The sequence below is a fragment of the Lampetra fluviatilis genome, chromosome 12, assembly GCF_964198595.1.
Source record: "Lampetra fluviatilis chromosome 12, kcLamFluv1.1, whole genome shotgun sequence".
In the NCBI taxonomy this organism is placed as follows: domain Eukaryota; kingdom Metazoa; phylum Chordata; class Hyperoartia; order Petromyzontiformes; family Petromyzontidae; genus Lampetra; species Lampetra fluviatilis.
This window is the reverse complement of record NC_136286.1, coordinates 1,945,655-1,962,156: the sequence shown is the minus strand read 5'-3', so window position 1 is coordinate 1,962,156 and position 16,502 is coordinate 1,945,655. Positions and strand designations below refer to the sequence as shown.

Here is a 16,502-nt window from a genome sequence, read left to right as displayed (position 1 = left end):
AATAGAAGTTGTTTTGTGGTTGTTGTTGTTTGACCTGCATCCCACTGGAATTTTTGCACAGTGTTGGTGTACGGTGCTTTTTCTGAAAGATTTTGCAGTTTTTTCCTGGATTTTTCTGTTTGCGCATAGTCACATTAAGATGTTTTCTTGTTCATGTTTTTTGTTTGTTGCGGTAGCACCCGATTTAAGAGCCGAATGGCTCACAGGGCGATACCAAATAAATGAAAACTGAACTGAACTACTTGGGGAGTTTCATGGCCATAAACATGCCTGCTGTGGTTTGTTGTGCATGAAATGTATCCCGTATGGCTTTACGAAATGGTGCATAGTTTGAGTTGCATGGCCACACAACCGTGGCTTGTCTTTCATTTTACGTTCACGAAGATGTGCGCATCGGCCTATTGATGTTCTCACGGGAAGCAAGAGGACCATGTCAAGAAGCACTGCTTGACCGATTTCCCCTCTTACAACATTTGATGGAGCTCTACAGAGCGTAAGAATATCTTTTAGCTTTTCAACTCTGATATTGGACACATTTACCTGGTTCGCAGGTAATCAATTCTGATATTGGACACATTTACCTGGTTCGCAGGTAAAGCGGCGGTCGTGTCGAAACGCTATGCAAGTGCATTGCAATTACTGTAATGGCATCGCGAAATGGCTGAATAGTTTACCAGTTATGTGAAGTATCTAAATTGATTCAGACTGACAAAAACAAGCCGCGAGAACCGAAGGATACGGTGATTAATTACTCATCTCCCCTGGCATCATTATTTACTGTACGTCTTTGATGGCGACATGTCACATCACGAAAAAAAACCTCAACGCATTATTCATAGCACACGTGCCATGAAGGACAACGTACCGAAACGTTGCGTGTAATTTTTATTTTACGGGCCACCGTGTTATTAACTAATTTGTTGAGTTTTTTTTATATTTGTTGTGTTTGTGCACCACTGCCAACGCAGCAGCAGTCACCAGATTTTAGTTGTACTGCATGTTTGAGCACAGGAATTTCTTCGAGTACAGTATTTCATTTTATTCCAGTTCTAGCGTTGGATTGTTTGGAAGACGATAAATAATAGGTCCAAATGACAACCTAAATAAACGTTAAATGTCTGCAGGCGTTCCCGCGGATATTAATTTCAATAAAAAAAAAGTCCAATCCCCACGTAGCTCAAGCTTTCACAGACACAAGCTCACACATTTTTCAAGACTTTTAAATGAATGTCTGCAAGGTAGTTTTAATTAGCATCTAGAAGCAACGTTATATCACGGGTTTGTACAATTAGTAAAAAGCTAAATAAATCTATAGAAAAACAATTCATAGCAAATGTTTGGTGAATTGAGCAGCAGCCTGATTGATATTCCGAGCATAAAGCCGAGGTGGCCAGATGGCAGTACAGCATGGATTCTTGAATCTATCCGTATGGAGTTATGAGTGTTACTCCCTTGTACAGATATGTATGTAGATTAACTAGGTCCCCATGTATATTTTAAATACAGTACAATAGAAACGTGGTAATGTATTTATAGGCCACACAAAAGTCTGAACAAAATGCGTTTCATATTGCCTTACAATTTCTGCAAGGTGTGTCCATCAAATAAAGGTGAAAGAAAGCATTCATAACAGACGAGTTAGTCAGAATGCTAACATTAATAGCAGCTCGTTGCCAATACAGTCGCGTCTCCAATCCAGCATGTCAGGATTATTAACGTCTGCAATGCATTAGCAGCCGGGGCGAATTCCAGGGTGTTGTACATGGGACAGAAGGGCAGAATGCATTACATAAATGGTATAACGAAGTAAATGAAGTCACCCAGGGCTTCAAATTCCATTTTGGTCAAGTGTTTATTCCAGTTTTATTTCTACACAAAAAACAGCGAACAGAAGTAATGGAGCAAAATCTGTCCTTGGGATACAACTTGGATACAACTTGATGCGTAATGACGAGCCTGTGTTTGAAGCTTCGTATAACAAACAGACCGAGTCAAAACATGTGCGTTGCTCACGTTGCCTTCGGTACGCTAGGCGTATTAATGTTTGTATTATAGCAGGGATACCCTAGCGCTAAGCTGATTATCATAATCTGTAACTCACAGGGGTGAACCCGCATAATGTACACGGCATGGACGAGAGCTTTCACCCTGCCATTGCCACACCAGTGGGCTCAGGAAACCCACCATCACCCAACTGCATTCAGAAAACATGCAAATCACCTTTAACACAGCCGGCACCACAAAGCAAACAGTGCTGACACCACTGTTTAACTTCAGGGTAATCGAGATTAGCTCATTAACTCGTTCACGAGGATACGTTTCAATTGCCGCAAATCCACAACTCGGCACGCTAGCAAAACTCGACCTTGGCAATCTGACCGTTGCCTTAGAGGTCCTGCCGTCACTTGCTTGCCGCTATTGATCACTGTCCTTGCAGATCATGTTCTGTCTCTGCACAAGACAAACCCTGGATTCAATGTCTACTCCACCACTATTGCCCCAGCCTCAAGTTGACATCAGCATTTCTCATACCAGGCGGCCATTTCACAAGGGCTTCCATTCACAATCCACTGCCTTTGCAAGGTGACTGAAAACCGTCATTGGTTTATGGTTTTTGTGCTCCCAACAAACACTCGTGATTCGTAGTGTTCATTGATTACTGTATTTATAATGACCAAACTGGGCATATGTATGGCAACTTAATTAGTCCTCGTCCTGTGGATTCATCGTAGGGCAAGATCCGAAAGAAAGCTAGAAAACAAGGATGAATTGATACCAGGCGGATTAAACACCACCACTATTGTGAAATCAGTTATCACAGTGATCAGACTGCCCAGCCTCTCAACCTTTTGCATTATGAGGGCATTACACATTCTAGGGTAGGCAGGACAAAAAGTAGTGCAACACCTACAGTATTTACATAATACACCGCCATTTACAAAACAACACTGTCACCATATCATTTACACAACAGGAATTTACGTAAAAACACATTCCAAAATGTTTTCCAAAAAATATTTTCTTTCATCAAACTAAACATACTGCATAGAGTCATGGTTGATATATATTTTAAATGAAGCAGATTTTTAATATCATTGGTCTTTACAAATATAAAGTGTCTGGCATCAGCTTAGAGGGCTGTAAACTAACAAAAATGAGGCATCTTTCTGTGTGGCCAATGAAAATAAAGTTCTGCTTGCGCCGTCGAGGGTGATGTGACAAGGCATCGGAAGCAAAGCCCAAAACTTGCAGCGAGAGTACAAAATAGTTGGTTGAAAGAAAGCATGGGTTTGCCTTTCCATGGCCACTGTCAGGGACGATGTTTGTTCTGGGGCTTGGAATGCAACTGATTTAGCAGCCACCAATTCCAGGCATCGTGCCAAGAATCTCCACTCTGCTGGGCAGCCCCACGCATTGTAAACATGTATTTACAAATGAAAATAATTACAGTGAACTCCCATCTCGAAAAGATGAGGCATCACACTACGGCATCCATACGCTAATTATTATCTTGTGGTAGCTTGGCCCAGGAGGGGGTTTGACACAGCTCAGTACAGGAGCAACCAAGCCCAACAGCAGCAAACATCGTGGTATTAAAGTTCATGTCCCTCTGCTTACAAAATCTGACATCAATCCACTCACTGAACCATCACATACCCTGCGAATTAAAATACGATAAAACATTGCTGCTTCAGTAACTACGTGCAGCCTAATAATAGAAAAAACATTACCAAGAGAATCGTTTACTAAGAGTACCATTAGTTTTTTCCAGGTGTAAAGTATGAAATATACGATTCGTGTGTAAATTATAAACTTACTATGTGATGTAACAGATTAAAATTACTATGGTAATCCTAAGAAATTTTCTTTAAAAATGTGTATTTGAAGAACTTTTTCCCCCAAATGAGGTAGTGGACTGAGCATCATGCAAAAATCAGCTCATTCTCTGTCTGGGTTAATCGAGGGATCCCTATACAGTAAAACCTTGGATTGCGAGCATAATTCGTTCAGGAAAAGTGTTTGTAATCCAAAGCACTCGTATATCAAAGCGAATTTCCCCATGAGAAATAATGGAAACTCAGATGATTCGTTCCACAACCCAAAAATACTGTATTAATATAAAAATGATTAATACAAAATACCTTTTTATTTTTTTATTATTTAAATTTTATATAAAGTAATCAAATTTATTAATGAAATTTAATCGTGGCTGGTGTGAGGGAGACGAGAGGAGGGTTATTGTGAAGGACGACTTTCACTTGCAGTACAGTTACTAAAGAACAGTCACTACACTTGGACACAATAAAAAAATGCTTTCGCACACACTCGTGGTCACAACACTATAGTAAACAGTCTACGCTCGCACGAATGTTGACTATACGAGTGAGGCACGCCGACTGAGACCGAGCATGGGAGACGATTACCCACAATCCCGCAGCGAGAGAGAGAACCATCGGCTCAGTTGTGATCACGTGACGCTCGGCAGACAAAGCGTATACTGTACAACTACAGTACTCGTATTGCAAGACCTCGCTCGTTTATCAAATAAAAATGTATTTAAAATTTTTGCTGGTCTTGCAAAACACTCGCAGACCAAGTTACTCGCAATCCAAGGTTTTACTGTATGTGGATGATTTATATGAATCTATACGTGCGAGACGCAACGATGAGATCCGTTGACAGGCAGGAGTGGGAAGAACCGTGGCTTTCGTCCATCTTTGAACAGAACGCGGGTGAGGAATTCAACCCTCTTTGGCTCACACAAGGAGCGGCTCACTCTCCGACGACTCCACAGCCTCCGCTTTTCGTCTCCGGTACTCGGTCCGGAATGCCACCACCATGCAGCACGCGCCAAGCATGGCAATCCCGGCAAACAGCAATACGGAGACTGTGAAGAGAAGCCGGCACAACAAGTCAGCGTTGGGCAGTCACACACAAAAACAAAGATCCCCCGTATAGCCTTTAACAGACTGTTGGGGCAAATGCTGTCAGTAAGCACTTATGCAGAAGGCCGGAATGGTACACGAGGGGGTTATTGGCTGCACCGGACCCGGCCGCATTTGTCTCCCTAGTGGCAATGTTTTTATACATAACACTAGATACTCAATTGAGGCTGAGTTGACCTAGTGGAGGCCCAGGGCTGGTTCAGATAATCGTCACTGGTGTTGGCCGTGAGCCAGAATCGAACCCGTGTCGCCAGATTCATAGGCCAGTGCATTAACCGCTACACTACCGCTCCCACACACACACACACACCATCACGGGTTACCGCACACACGTGCTCTCGTCTCACGCGGTCCAAAACAACAAGTTTGCTATCCAAGTTAGTTTAGTGAGAACACATTCTGTGGCAGTGTGCCAATTATTAGTGCCTCACCACAAGTGTCTTGATATTCGCAGCAAACAGGGCAAACTAACTCAAGAACACCATATATGCGAACGCGTCAACAAATTCCACCACCGCCACCGCTAGCTTATGCACGCTGTGTAAATCTACCCGTGTGTTACTGCAAGGAGATTTGCGAGCATGGTCACCGACGTTACTATCCACCTGATTTTTCACTTGTTTAATATATTTTCCCTTGACTTGTACATCAAATTAAGTGTAAACAGGTGCATGTAAATGAGGACTCACGGAGAACCTAATACGAAGTTAATGGAACATCCTTGACGATTCAAATAGCATTAGCCACCATTAAAATTGTTACACAAGGTGGAATGATGCCTCAATTAATTGATATGGATTTATAATCTCATGACATATGAATGGACGTGTACATTTAGCGTTTTTTAATTAGTATTTGCTGTATGTAATGGGCTCATGTCACCGCTGCTAAAAATATAAACAAACCACTTTCTAATAAAATCGAACAAATTCATTAAGTCACCAGGGTTCATCGCCAGATGCCTTTTGGTCAACAGATGCCAAAATACAAATCACCGCAATGTAGTGTGCCACAGGTGTTTAAATGAAGGTAAAAGCCTCCATTGATCATGCCACTTAAAATGTGTGGACGATGACTGACCTGGAAAACATTCACGTACGCTATTTAGAGGCTCAGACAACACACTCACAGACAAGAAACAATACTATTGTACACGTTGGCAGGAAGCATGTTACTGTCCATTACATAAACCAACTGAAAGATGATCAAATTTAATTAAAAGAAAACGGATAATCTGACGGTTTATTTACACATTACCGCAAACAAAGCGCGCAGCCACAAATTAAAACATCGTCAACAAGAGCCACATGGTTTGGAAAAAACAAGTGACATGATCTTGCTGCAAGGGCACACACGCTGTACAACCCAGACAGCTTTGTTGTTTTGTCTCTGTAGGTTTACAGGGCCTGTCACACTGTTACAAACATGACCTTATTTAGAGAGGGGAGATGTCCCAGTGGTATATTCATGGATAAAGACACTGGGGATGGTGCTTAATACAAGGGGATAATAGAAATGATAGGAGATGCTGGGGAGGCAAAGGGGCATCAATTTTAACCAGGCATATTTGAGAAAGCTTGAAATTCTCCTCTGCAGCTCCTCACCACCACCATCACCCATCCCCGACATCCTTCCCCAGAGTAAACACAGCAGGAAAAAAATCAGACCCAATTACCGGTCCAGTCCTGCGGCGTCACGCCATTGCCATGGCACACGGCGGCGGGGACGGCTGTGGTCGGTAGCGGTCGCGCGACCGCCTGCATCAGCACGATGTACAGCACGCCCTGCAGCTGCCTGCGCGCCACACACCGCACAGAGCACGGGGGTCGAACGCAGGCCTGTCAAGGCGGGTGGATCATTTGCTTGAGTTGATTACGAGGTGGGGGGGGGGCACTAGAAAAGTTATGTACACACGTAAAGCAGGAGTGGAGAAGGCAACGTGGACAAGTTGTAACATGTTGTCACGTGTCTGTTGGTCTTTCCCAGAAACGACAAGGGTATGCCACCACACTGCAGAAAGATATGCTATGGGGAGGGGGGGGGATGTTGACTCGTGGTTTGTTTCTCCTTCATGAAATTGATCCAGTTCACAAGCTCCGATGTGTCTATGCTGCTTGGAGAGTTGAACCATAAACACTGCACAGCCCAGACCTGGCCCCCAACAAGCAATATCTCTGCCAATTTCCATTCAGAAATCTGAAGAGACACATGCACGGTCATATTTTTTTTAATTCATGCTGTAGAAGCCAAAGTGGCTGTGTCTGGCTGTAATGAAGACCAAGGAGTGGACTTATTTTCTGCTGGAATATCCTCACCACAAAAATGAAGGTGGAGCAAGTGTATAGAGTCAAGGAGGCAACTGTATTGGAAAACAGTGAGAGTTAATACGGGGGGGGGGGGGGTGGTGTGGGCTGTACAAACATTCAGCCCTTCTCACCCTGAGATGAAGAGGATGCCCGAACTGGTGGCCTCCCCGACCGGGTAGGTGCACTCGACACCCAGCTCCATGCACACGGGATAAATGGAGAAGCCGAACATCCCGAAGACGCAGCACGCCACGGCAATCACATACTGCTGGTCGCGCATGCCACACACCTGCAGCAGGAAGGGGGTAACTTTAGAAAATCACAAAATCAGTCAATCAGTTTATTTCGGCTAAGGCCCACAGCTACAAACCTCTTTTTCAATGGCAACCCAGCCAAAGCAGCACATTACAAGGAAAGGATTTACAGGGGCTGCATAAAATAGCTGATACGACAGTAGCCAGCACGTCACATGGGAAGGGAGGGTTTTCAGGGGCTACATGTAAAAGAAAACTGATAATATATACAATTATTCACAATCAGAATTATGTCCAGTGGACATCGAGTAAACAATCCAAAATAGCATTACACAAGACGGAGAAACTCAAATAATTTAAAATGGCATTTATATGAGCAAGGATTACAAATATATTGCCTATTTTGAACGAAGTCTTTCCAAAAATGGCATTTTCACGTTCCAGTCAGTTGGCTTTACGAGCACGGTTGGCTATGTGCAACATACATACATTTACAAGTGTTGCAGAAGTTGTGAATCAACGATCAGAAACAATAATGAGAACGCGCGCAAATTCCATTTTAGTTTCTACCCGCTGGGCAACTTTAGGCAGCATATGATCTCAGACATGCCAATTATAAAAAGGCATGCCATTGCTCGTTTATATTTGGCAAACATGCAAGGAGTGAAGGAATGGCAACGGTGAAAAAAAATACTTGAGTCTTGAGCTCAGAGCTGTCATGACGCCACTGTCATCATTGTGCATCCCTCGTCAGATGTCTACAGCCTCACTCGAGATATACATCCGAGATGAATGCTGCTCGTAAAATACTGCACAAGCATTTAATTCATACCACGAATCAGTAGACATTATTATTTCATTGAGAAGGAAATTCGAAAGTATCTTTCCATTAATGTATGTACATATATAACTGAATAATTACGAATGCTCTCTTGTTATTAAAAATGTATGCGTCTTTCTCGCTCTCTTTCTCCCCCAGATAAGTATATGCCACCCTGACAGAGGTGTAAAACGCAGCAGAACACCGACCCAATGCAGGGTTGTGCAAACCAGCGACTCGCTCACCATCGCAAACACGCAGGCCGCCAACGCTGCCAGGCAGAAGTTGATCTTGGTTACTTCCACAAATTTCTTGGAGCGGTCGACGTAGAGGCCTACCAGCCCAGCACCGATGATTCCGAACCCGATCGTCAGCGCTCCACACAGCCCTGAGAAGCTCTGCAGCGGAAACATCAAAGCAGACCACAGGGGCCACAGAAGCCTGCTGATAAAAACATGGATCGCTAATGTATTTTTCGCTTCACATATCCACCAACATTGCGGAGGTTTTTAATAAAAATGTCACAATAAAGCAGGGTTTTTCAAACTCCACTTCTCCCCATTATCTTTTCATTGTTTAACAATCTCCATTCAAATAAAAATGTGGTAATTGCACGTTGCACGTGACCGACGATTGGTAGACAACATCCCACGTGGCGTAGGTGGCAACAGTCGTGCCTAGGTCGCGTGGGAACAGGTGTACTCATACATGATCTTGTATTTTAAATTTAATCAGCTCTCTTCACGTCACATGGGGCGTGTTTATTGAGTGATTCAGACAGTGTATTTTTGGTAAGGCCCACTGAGCCAAGAAGCATTTTTTTCAATGGCAACCCGGCCAAAACGGCAAGTTAAATGGGAAGGGAGGGTTCACAGCTATTGGAGAGAACAAAAGCAGGGAAAGTTTAGAGAAAATGACGAATGAATAATAGTAAAACAATAAACAACTATGCACAACAGAAATCTAGTGTGCAATCCAAAATAACATTCCGTATGAAACTCGTGAAAGGAACTCATATGTAGAGTTAAAATGGCATTTATAAGACAAAGGATTACAATTGCATTTATTATCAAGTTTACAAGTAATGAGCTATTTCGCATTTGAATGGAGGTTGGTAAACGTGCAAAGTGTGGGACATGAATGATGTGGAAACCCTGTATTAAAGACACGGGGTGTTGCGATTCAGCACACTGCAAGCTGCAGGCTATTTGAGGCAAGATCGCTCATTACAAATAATGCTGCCCTAAATTGTCTACACTTACCAGTCTATTCCCTTAGATGCTAGTCATATGAACTTAAACATTTCCTCCGGGAAAGCTGTAGATCTTGGAGAGGAGCCAAATTAAACATGCTTTGCGTAAAAAGAACATCTGGCCATATCCGGCATTAATTATCGTAGCTATTCAGCCCGTTTAAATTTGGCAAGTCTCTAAAAAACAAAAGAATACATCGTTTGAATAAACGGGAGGGTGAGTGACAGATGGGAAGGAGAGGTGGGAGAGCCCCGTACGTCCGAGTATCCCCGCGAGCACAGGATCTGCTCCAGCAACGTTGTGAAGGCGGTGAACAGAGCCACGCCGGCACCAAAACAGAAGAACAGCACGAGGTACGGCTTGTTGGTCATCACCTGCACGGCACAGACAACACACAGGCGCACGGCAAATGTCGGCACTGAAGCCAGGCCACAACAAAAAGGGAAAGCGGTTCTCTTGAGCACGTGGCCAAAGAGGGAAGAAAACAAGAGCCTGGGGTACGATTAAACGTGCCCAAAAAGCAAAGCGTCTGCTCCTACTTCCCCTCTTGGACATGTCCCGTGTGCACAGCCATTTTGTCAGTCCACTGCTGTATGATGGTGTCGCCATTCAGTGTTGGTTACTTCACCAATACTTCAACAAGTTGGCCAGTGTGGGCTGATGAAGGTCGTGACGAGTGGGCTGCGCAGTCGGGGAAAAACAAGTGCAGTGCAACAATGGCATTTTCTGCACTGCCGTATGCTACCCAAAAATAGCCCCACAGCAGCCTACAACACCCGTTTATGGATCGAGGTCTCCCATCCAGGAACTACTTGGACTGAACCCGCTTGGCTTCCGACACACGAGATAGGGCACACTCCAGGCGATTTGGTCAAATGCTACTTAGCCTTACACTCTTAGAAATATGCCCAACGTGTCGTGGTACAGAAGCGCAGGCGCAGCACAGTGTACGTCCTCGACAGGCTTTCACCCACAGGATTTACCGCTTTGACGCTGCGCCAGAATGGCTCGCCGGTGGGGTGGGTGGCTCCGAGGGAGGGGGGTGTGGGAGGCGAGCCGCTGCACACCCCACACGTGGCCAGGGCGCAGGCCAGCACGGCCGGCAGGCAGTACAGGTACAGCTGCGGAGGCAGAAGAGGCCATTAGTGAGGCATGCGGCGTTGTGGCATGGCTAAAGTGTGCAGGCGATGCAGCTGTACCGGGGCCCCCCTTGGGCCGGAGCCGCCCAGGCACCGGGCTAGGAAGAGGTGAAGTACATTGGGCAGGTGACCCAATTTCATGGCGTGCACCAGGGTCCTTGCACCCCCACACAATCACGCTATGCCACGGCACCCGCTTACGAGCAGGTGTGTACACCACACATGTAGACAACCTGCACAGGTTGAACCTCCACTGGGTAACGGCGTGTTACAGCAGATACTCAAATCCACAATAATGAATGTACAGCCTTTTTGTCAATCCAAAGCTGGACGAAGGCCTCCCCATGCCATGCAGGTGGTGGAGGTTATTTGGGTATACTTCGCCATGCTGGTCAGTGCAAATTGAATGTGGACATCATAGACGTTGAGAGCAGAGCAGTAAGATACTGGATCTTGCTGCACTCCACTGCACTCTAATAACCACACTGCAGTTGTGCAGCACCTGTTTAACGTGTGGTGGTCACAAATACAAGCACTATCCACTCAACCCTGCTTAGCCTCCGAAATCGGATGAGATTGGCCACATTCTAGGTGACTTTGTTAAAGGCAATCGTTAATGTATCGCGACAAAACATAAAATGACTGTTATAATGTCGTGCGCATACACTGCAAATACACTTTAATTACCGGCGGTTGTTGCAATGGGATGGTTTGGTCCTAGAAGCCAAAATAAATTGTACACCAGGCCTTGGTAAACCAATTACTTTTGTTGCTGAAATCTATATCAATAAAAGTAGGCGCATAGTGCTGTATTCTATATGGTTCTGTCAAATAATATTTCCATTGAAGATAAAGGAATTTAATTTTAATCAATGGGCATATACTTTGACTGGGCAATATGTCACAATAAGTTAAACATTTAAACTGGTGACCCCTTTTGAATCTGTACTGAACACAGCATTCCTAGTAAACGTTAGTGAAGGCAGATTGTGCGCCGAGTTGGACCCCGGTGGTGGCAAATGCATCGAACGCTGCGTTAGCATTACCATCATAGGTATCTGATCTGCTTCATAGACGATGATAGGGGACAGCACATTGGCCAGCAGAATTCCCAGGGGGTTGGCTGTGGAGAGGCACAAGAAAATCACATTGTTTAACGAAGCAAGCCAGCGTTCCTTAATTACACATTACAGTAATTTTATCTGTGAGCTGCATCAAATTCAGGCTTTGGCGTTCTCCCTTAAGTTCATGCACATTTATAATTACCATAATTTAAAATGTTAATTTTATTCAAGTTATTGTTGTTTTCTGTTATAATACCACGACTGTTTTGTGTGTCTGCGAATACCAGCATCCATCACTGCACAGAGAACTGGCAGTACTTTATTGATGAGGGCATTAAAATATTGTCAACACGGCCAAATATGTCAAGGCATACCAATGGTAAATATCAGTTGACATACCACACCAACACTTCTAAGTGTGGTGGGCTAGGGGTAAAAGAGGCGAGTTTTTACTCTTTGGTAATACACTGGAGGAAGTTCTTGTTGGTCAAGGGGGTTATGTGACCATATTTCACCACGCTTGTCAGTTGGTTTGGGAGGGGTGACCCAAACCGATTCGGCTATCACTCACGACTGAAGATATCTGTGGCCGCGAATTGAACTCAGAATTCAGGGTTCATAGCACAGTACGATAAACGCATCACCGTTCCACACAACAATTAGTGAATCGCACATGAAATGCAAGTGGCGCAACATAGAGAAAGGCAAGTGGATTCCCTCACACATAGAGGCCAGGGTGTTGGCCGTTGCTCGTTGGCTGTCGGGAAACCAAACAGCAGCCAACTTGGTGGGGGCGAAGAGCAGGAAGGGCTGCGCCAGCGCTCCCAGGGTCTGTCCCGTCATTAGCAGCGGGAAGCCCTTCAGGGCCGTGGGCATGAGCGGGTGATCGGACAGCGCTCGCAGCACGCTCCCCAGCGCGTTCAGCCACGAGCCCAGCACCAGCTGCAGGAGGAGCAGACAGCCGTCCATTAGCAGGCAACGTTACATGCAGACGTGAACATTTGCCCCAACCGTCGCGAAAATAATTCGTGCAAGTCAACTGCCTCGTCCCGGTTTCACTTTGTGCAGGAGTTCCCTGACCTTGTTTATGGGCAATAAACATCACATGAAGGGGGTAAAATACATGCGGACAGTCACGGTACAGCGAGGTGCCATTCTGGTGGGGGGGGGGTTGGAGGTTAAAGGACGAGTCTTCATAAAAGGCAATGGAGACAATAACACCAGGGTCCGTGGCTCAGTGCCCATTTTAAAGCAGCTGGCTGCTGTGGTCTGGCCTTATTTCACCCTTTCCCATCTGCAATGGTTCATGGCACATGACCCCTGTTCCATCACCAGGACCACACTGTAAACGACAGACTCCCTGCTTATGTTGTGCCATGACACTGGAAAATAAACATAAACACCAAAGCAGAAATACATGGACAAATGCAATCACATACATACAGAGATCAACACAGACAAAAGCACGAAAACAATTTTGGAAAAAAATTACACTGGAACTCCCGGATTAAAATATCAGCTGCAGACGTGCAATGCCTGTCAATGATGAAATTTAACGTGTTGTGCTCTCGCCAAGAGATGGAGAAACAAAGGCTGCAAAAGGCCGTACCGTTACACGCAAGCCAATGCTGTCCATGGACCATGAGGCCACTATGCCACATGGGATGCAGGCAACCAGAAAGACGACCGCCAGCCAGTTAACTTGCGCCAGTGAGATGCCAAAGAACGTGGCAGCTTTGTCTGCTATGGGCGCAAAGCTCAGCCAAATCTGTATAGGACAAAACAGAGGCATCACAATTAACATTCTTTATTCAGCAGTGAATATACAAATGTCTCTACATGCACATGCAACATCTGTAATCCTCTGGGGCATTCACAACAGCCTTATTACATACTTTTCAGGACCAACATTATTTCGACAGTTTCCATGAATGTAAACAGTTCGTAATTTTCCTGACTCGAGCGCTCGTAAATTTTAGGCTACAAGAACTTGTTCACATTTACATGCTCATTAAAATTGTGATGTGATCATGATCTGACTAAGGTACTGTTGTATACATAACAGTACGTTTGCTTTCAGACTAAAAAAACACTTAACCTCTGCGCACATTGGTCCTGTTGAGCAATACTCTTTCCTCCACCTGAACTTCTGGAAATGAGGTCACATGGGCTTCAACCTAACCACACACATTTCTGGTACCTTCTCTTCGAAAAAAAACCCCCAAACTGTACCACTTTGAAAAAGGCCTTACCCTGCCAATAAATACGTGTAACAAAAGACAATCAGGAAAACTGTGAGGGTGATGGACGCACCAGGGCATTGGATAGGTTGAGCAGGCACAAGACCGCCAGCACGAACCAGCGGCGTGCATACACATGGTAAACATGGGCCCCGGAATCCACGGACCCCAAGGAGTCATCAGGGTGCTCGGTCATGCCAAGCAGCCTTTCCCCATCCTCCCCCGGCTCAGTCAGATCCCAGGACCTAATTGCCTGGTTCCCAAGATCGCGAGGCCTGGTCAGGCCCCTGGGCTCCCCTTGTTCAATGGGTTGATCCATGGGTTCATCTTGATCCAAGGCCACGTCAATGAGGTCCCCTGGCTCTCCCTGAACCTTGGGGGGTTCCTTTGGCCGGGCTCCAAGCATGGGCTCCCGACGCCAATTTCCATGTTCCCCCCTACTCCCAGTCTGGACACTTTCTGGCTTGGCCATATCCCCGAACTCTATCGGTTCCACTAATTCATCCCCGGCCTCCTCCGGCTTTCCAGCTAAATCTTCTGCCTCCCGTGGCCAAACCAAGTCGCCACGCTCCTTGAGTTTTACCAAGTTGCTCGGTACGGTCAGGGCCCCATAGTGTCCCTGCCGGGCCAGTGCCTCTGGCTCTGCTATCCGATTCCCATAATCTATGGTAGGCTCGCGGAGTTGCTCAGGAGAGACTTCCTCAGGCTCCAATATCCTATCCTCTGGCTCTTCTTGCTTTGCTTGGTCTCCCGACACTGTGTTCTGATTTTCTGGTTCCTCAGCCCCAGTCAAGTTCTCAGGCTCCACGGTTCGATCATCCTCCTTCTCAGACTCAACATGGGTTTCAGGATCTACGGTCCGATCTTCTGAATCCCCTGTCACAGTCTGATCTTCAAGGTCTCCCGACTGCATGTTTTGATCAATTGATCTTCCAAACCCATGGTCCTCAGTGTTAATGTCCTGATCCCTTGGCTCCTCAGAACACCCAGACTGGTCTTCAAGTTTCACCGGCTCTACGGTGCAGTTTTCTACATCTTCTGGCCTAATTTGGTCCTCAGAGTCCATCATCCGTTCCTCTGGCTCCTCTGGTTCTGCCTGGTCTTCAATTTCTCCTTTATGTTCTGTGACTTCATTGTCTGTTTGTTCTGGCCCAGCCTGGTCTTCAGGGTCCTGTTCAGGCATCATGGCCCGATCCTCTGTCGCTCCCAGCCCAGCCTGGTCCTCAGGGTCCTGTTCAGGCGTCATGGCCCGATCCTCTGTCGCTCCCAGCCCAGCCTGGTCCTCAGGGTCCTGTTCAGGCGTCATGGCACGATATTCTGGTGCTCCCAGCCCAGCCTGGTCCTCAGGGTCCTGTTCAGGAGTCATGGCACGATCTTCTGGTGCTCCCAGCCCAGCCTGGTCCTCAGGGTCCTGTTCAGGCGTCATGGCACGATCCTCTGTCGCTCCCAGCCCAGCCTGGTCCTCAGGGTCCTGTTCAGGCGTCATGGCCCGATCCTCTAGCGCTCCCAGCCCAGCCTGGTCCTCAGGGTCCTGTTCAGGCGTCATGGCCTGATCCTCTGTCGCTCCCAGCCCAACTTGATCCTTGGGGTCCTGTTCAGGCGTCATGACCTGATCCTCTGTCGCTCCCAGCCCAGCCTGGTCCTCAGGGTTCTGTTCAGGCGTCATGGCCCGATCCTCTGTCGCTCCCAGCCCAGCCTGGTCCTCAGGGTCCTGTTCAGGCGTCATGGCCCGATCCTCTGGCGCTCCCAGCCCAACTTGATCCTTGGGATCCACGTCCCAATGCGCGGGCTCCTCGGATCCAGGCTGCTCCTCAGGGGCCTCCGACTCCATCGTCTGATCCCGGGGCTCTTGAGCCTCAGTAAAGTTCTCAGGTTCTAATGTCCGATCCTCTGGCGCCGGAGACCCAGCACGGTCCTCAGTGGGTCCATCTACGAGCTGTTTCAGCTCGTCCTGGTCCTCAGGGTACGTTTCACAATCCACGGCCTGGTCCCCCATCTGATCTCGAGGCTCTCCGTCCTGATCCCCCGTGTCCTCACACCCGCGTTGGTCCTCAAGTCGCTCTGTCTCCATGCTCCCACGTCCTGCCTCTCCTGGCCCAGCAGGCTCCTCAGAGTTCGCGGACCGCATCTCGGGCCCACGCGGCCCGGCCTCGCCTTCATGTTCCCCCTGAGGCTCTCCGACACGGGCTCCTGCCCGATCCCCTGGTCCCTCGGGCCCGGCCTGGTCCCCAGGCTCCACGTTCAGATCCTTGGTCTGGCCGCCGTCTCCAGCCGCGTCCGGGACCGACGCAGCCCCGCCGATCCCCGCGCCTGCGACCGCTCCAGCCTCGCCCTCCGCCGACATCCCCCAGTCGAGTTCTCCGCCTTTCGTCCCCGTGTTACTTGCACTCGTGCGATGATGTCACGGCGCGTTGCCGCTGTTGTTGTGCTTCTGTAAGAGTCTCCGGGCGGTCATGTGCTGCTGCTGCTGTTACGCAATC

The 16,502-nt window shown here is 47.0% G+C and overlaps 1 protein-coding gene across 2 annotated transcripts; it reads right to left on the bottom strand.

Moving 5' to 3' along the window:
• Window positions 1-1,833: 1,833 nt before the first annotated feature.
• On the bottom strand, window positions 1,834-16,502 carry SLC49A3 (solute carrier family 49 member 3). 2 transcript variants are annotated; one of them, XM_078861326.1, is made up of 10 exons: window positions 14,096-16,502; window positions 13,392-13,550; window positions 12,505-12,724; window positions 11,765-11,841; window positions 10,563-10,700; window positions 9,837-9,953; window positions 8,572-8,767; window positions 7,384-7,541; window positions 6,622-6,740; window positions 1,834-4,888 (listed from the first exon to the last, which is right to left on the bottom strand). In XM_078861326.1, the coding sequence occupies exons 1-10, from the start codon at window positions 16,364-16,366 to the stop codon at window positions 4,774-4,776; spliced, it is 3,570 nt and encodes a 1,189-aa protein (XP_078717452.1). In that variant the 5' UTR covers window positions 16,367-16,502; the 3' UTR covers window positions 1,834-4,773. The 2 variants fall into 2 exon arrangements, with proteins under 2 accessions (XP_078717452.1, XP_078717453.1); XM_078861327.1 differs by having other exon boundaries at window positions 8,572-8,724.

Coding starts and splice junctions, on each gene's coding strand:
- SLC49A3 (XM_078861326.1), bottom strand. CDS start 16,366: ATGTCGGCGGAGGGCGAGGCTGGAGCGGTCGCAGGCGCGGGGATCGGC. Junction 10,701..11,764: donor CAGATCAGATACCTATGATG/GTAATGCTAACG, acceptor CTGCCTCCGCAG/CTGTACCTGTACTGCCTGCC. Junction 4,889..6,621: donor GACGCCGCAGGACTGGACCG/GTAATTGGGTCT, acceptor TTCTCTTCACAG/TCTCCGTATTGCTGTTTGCC.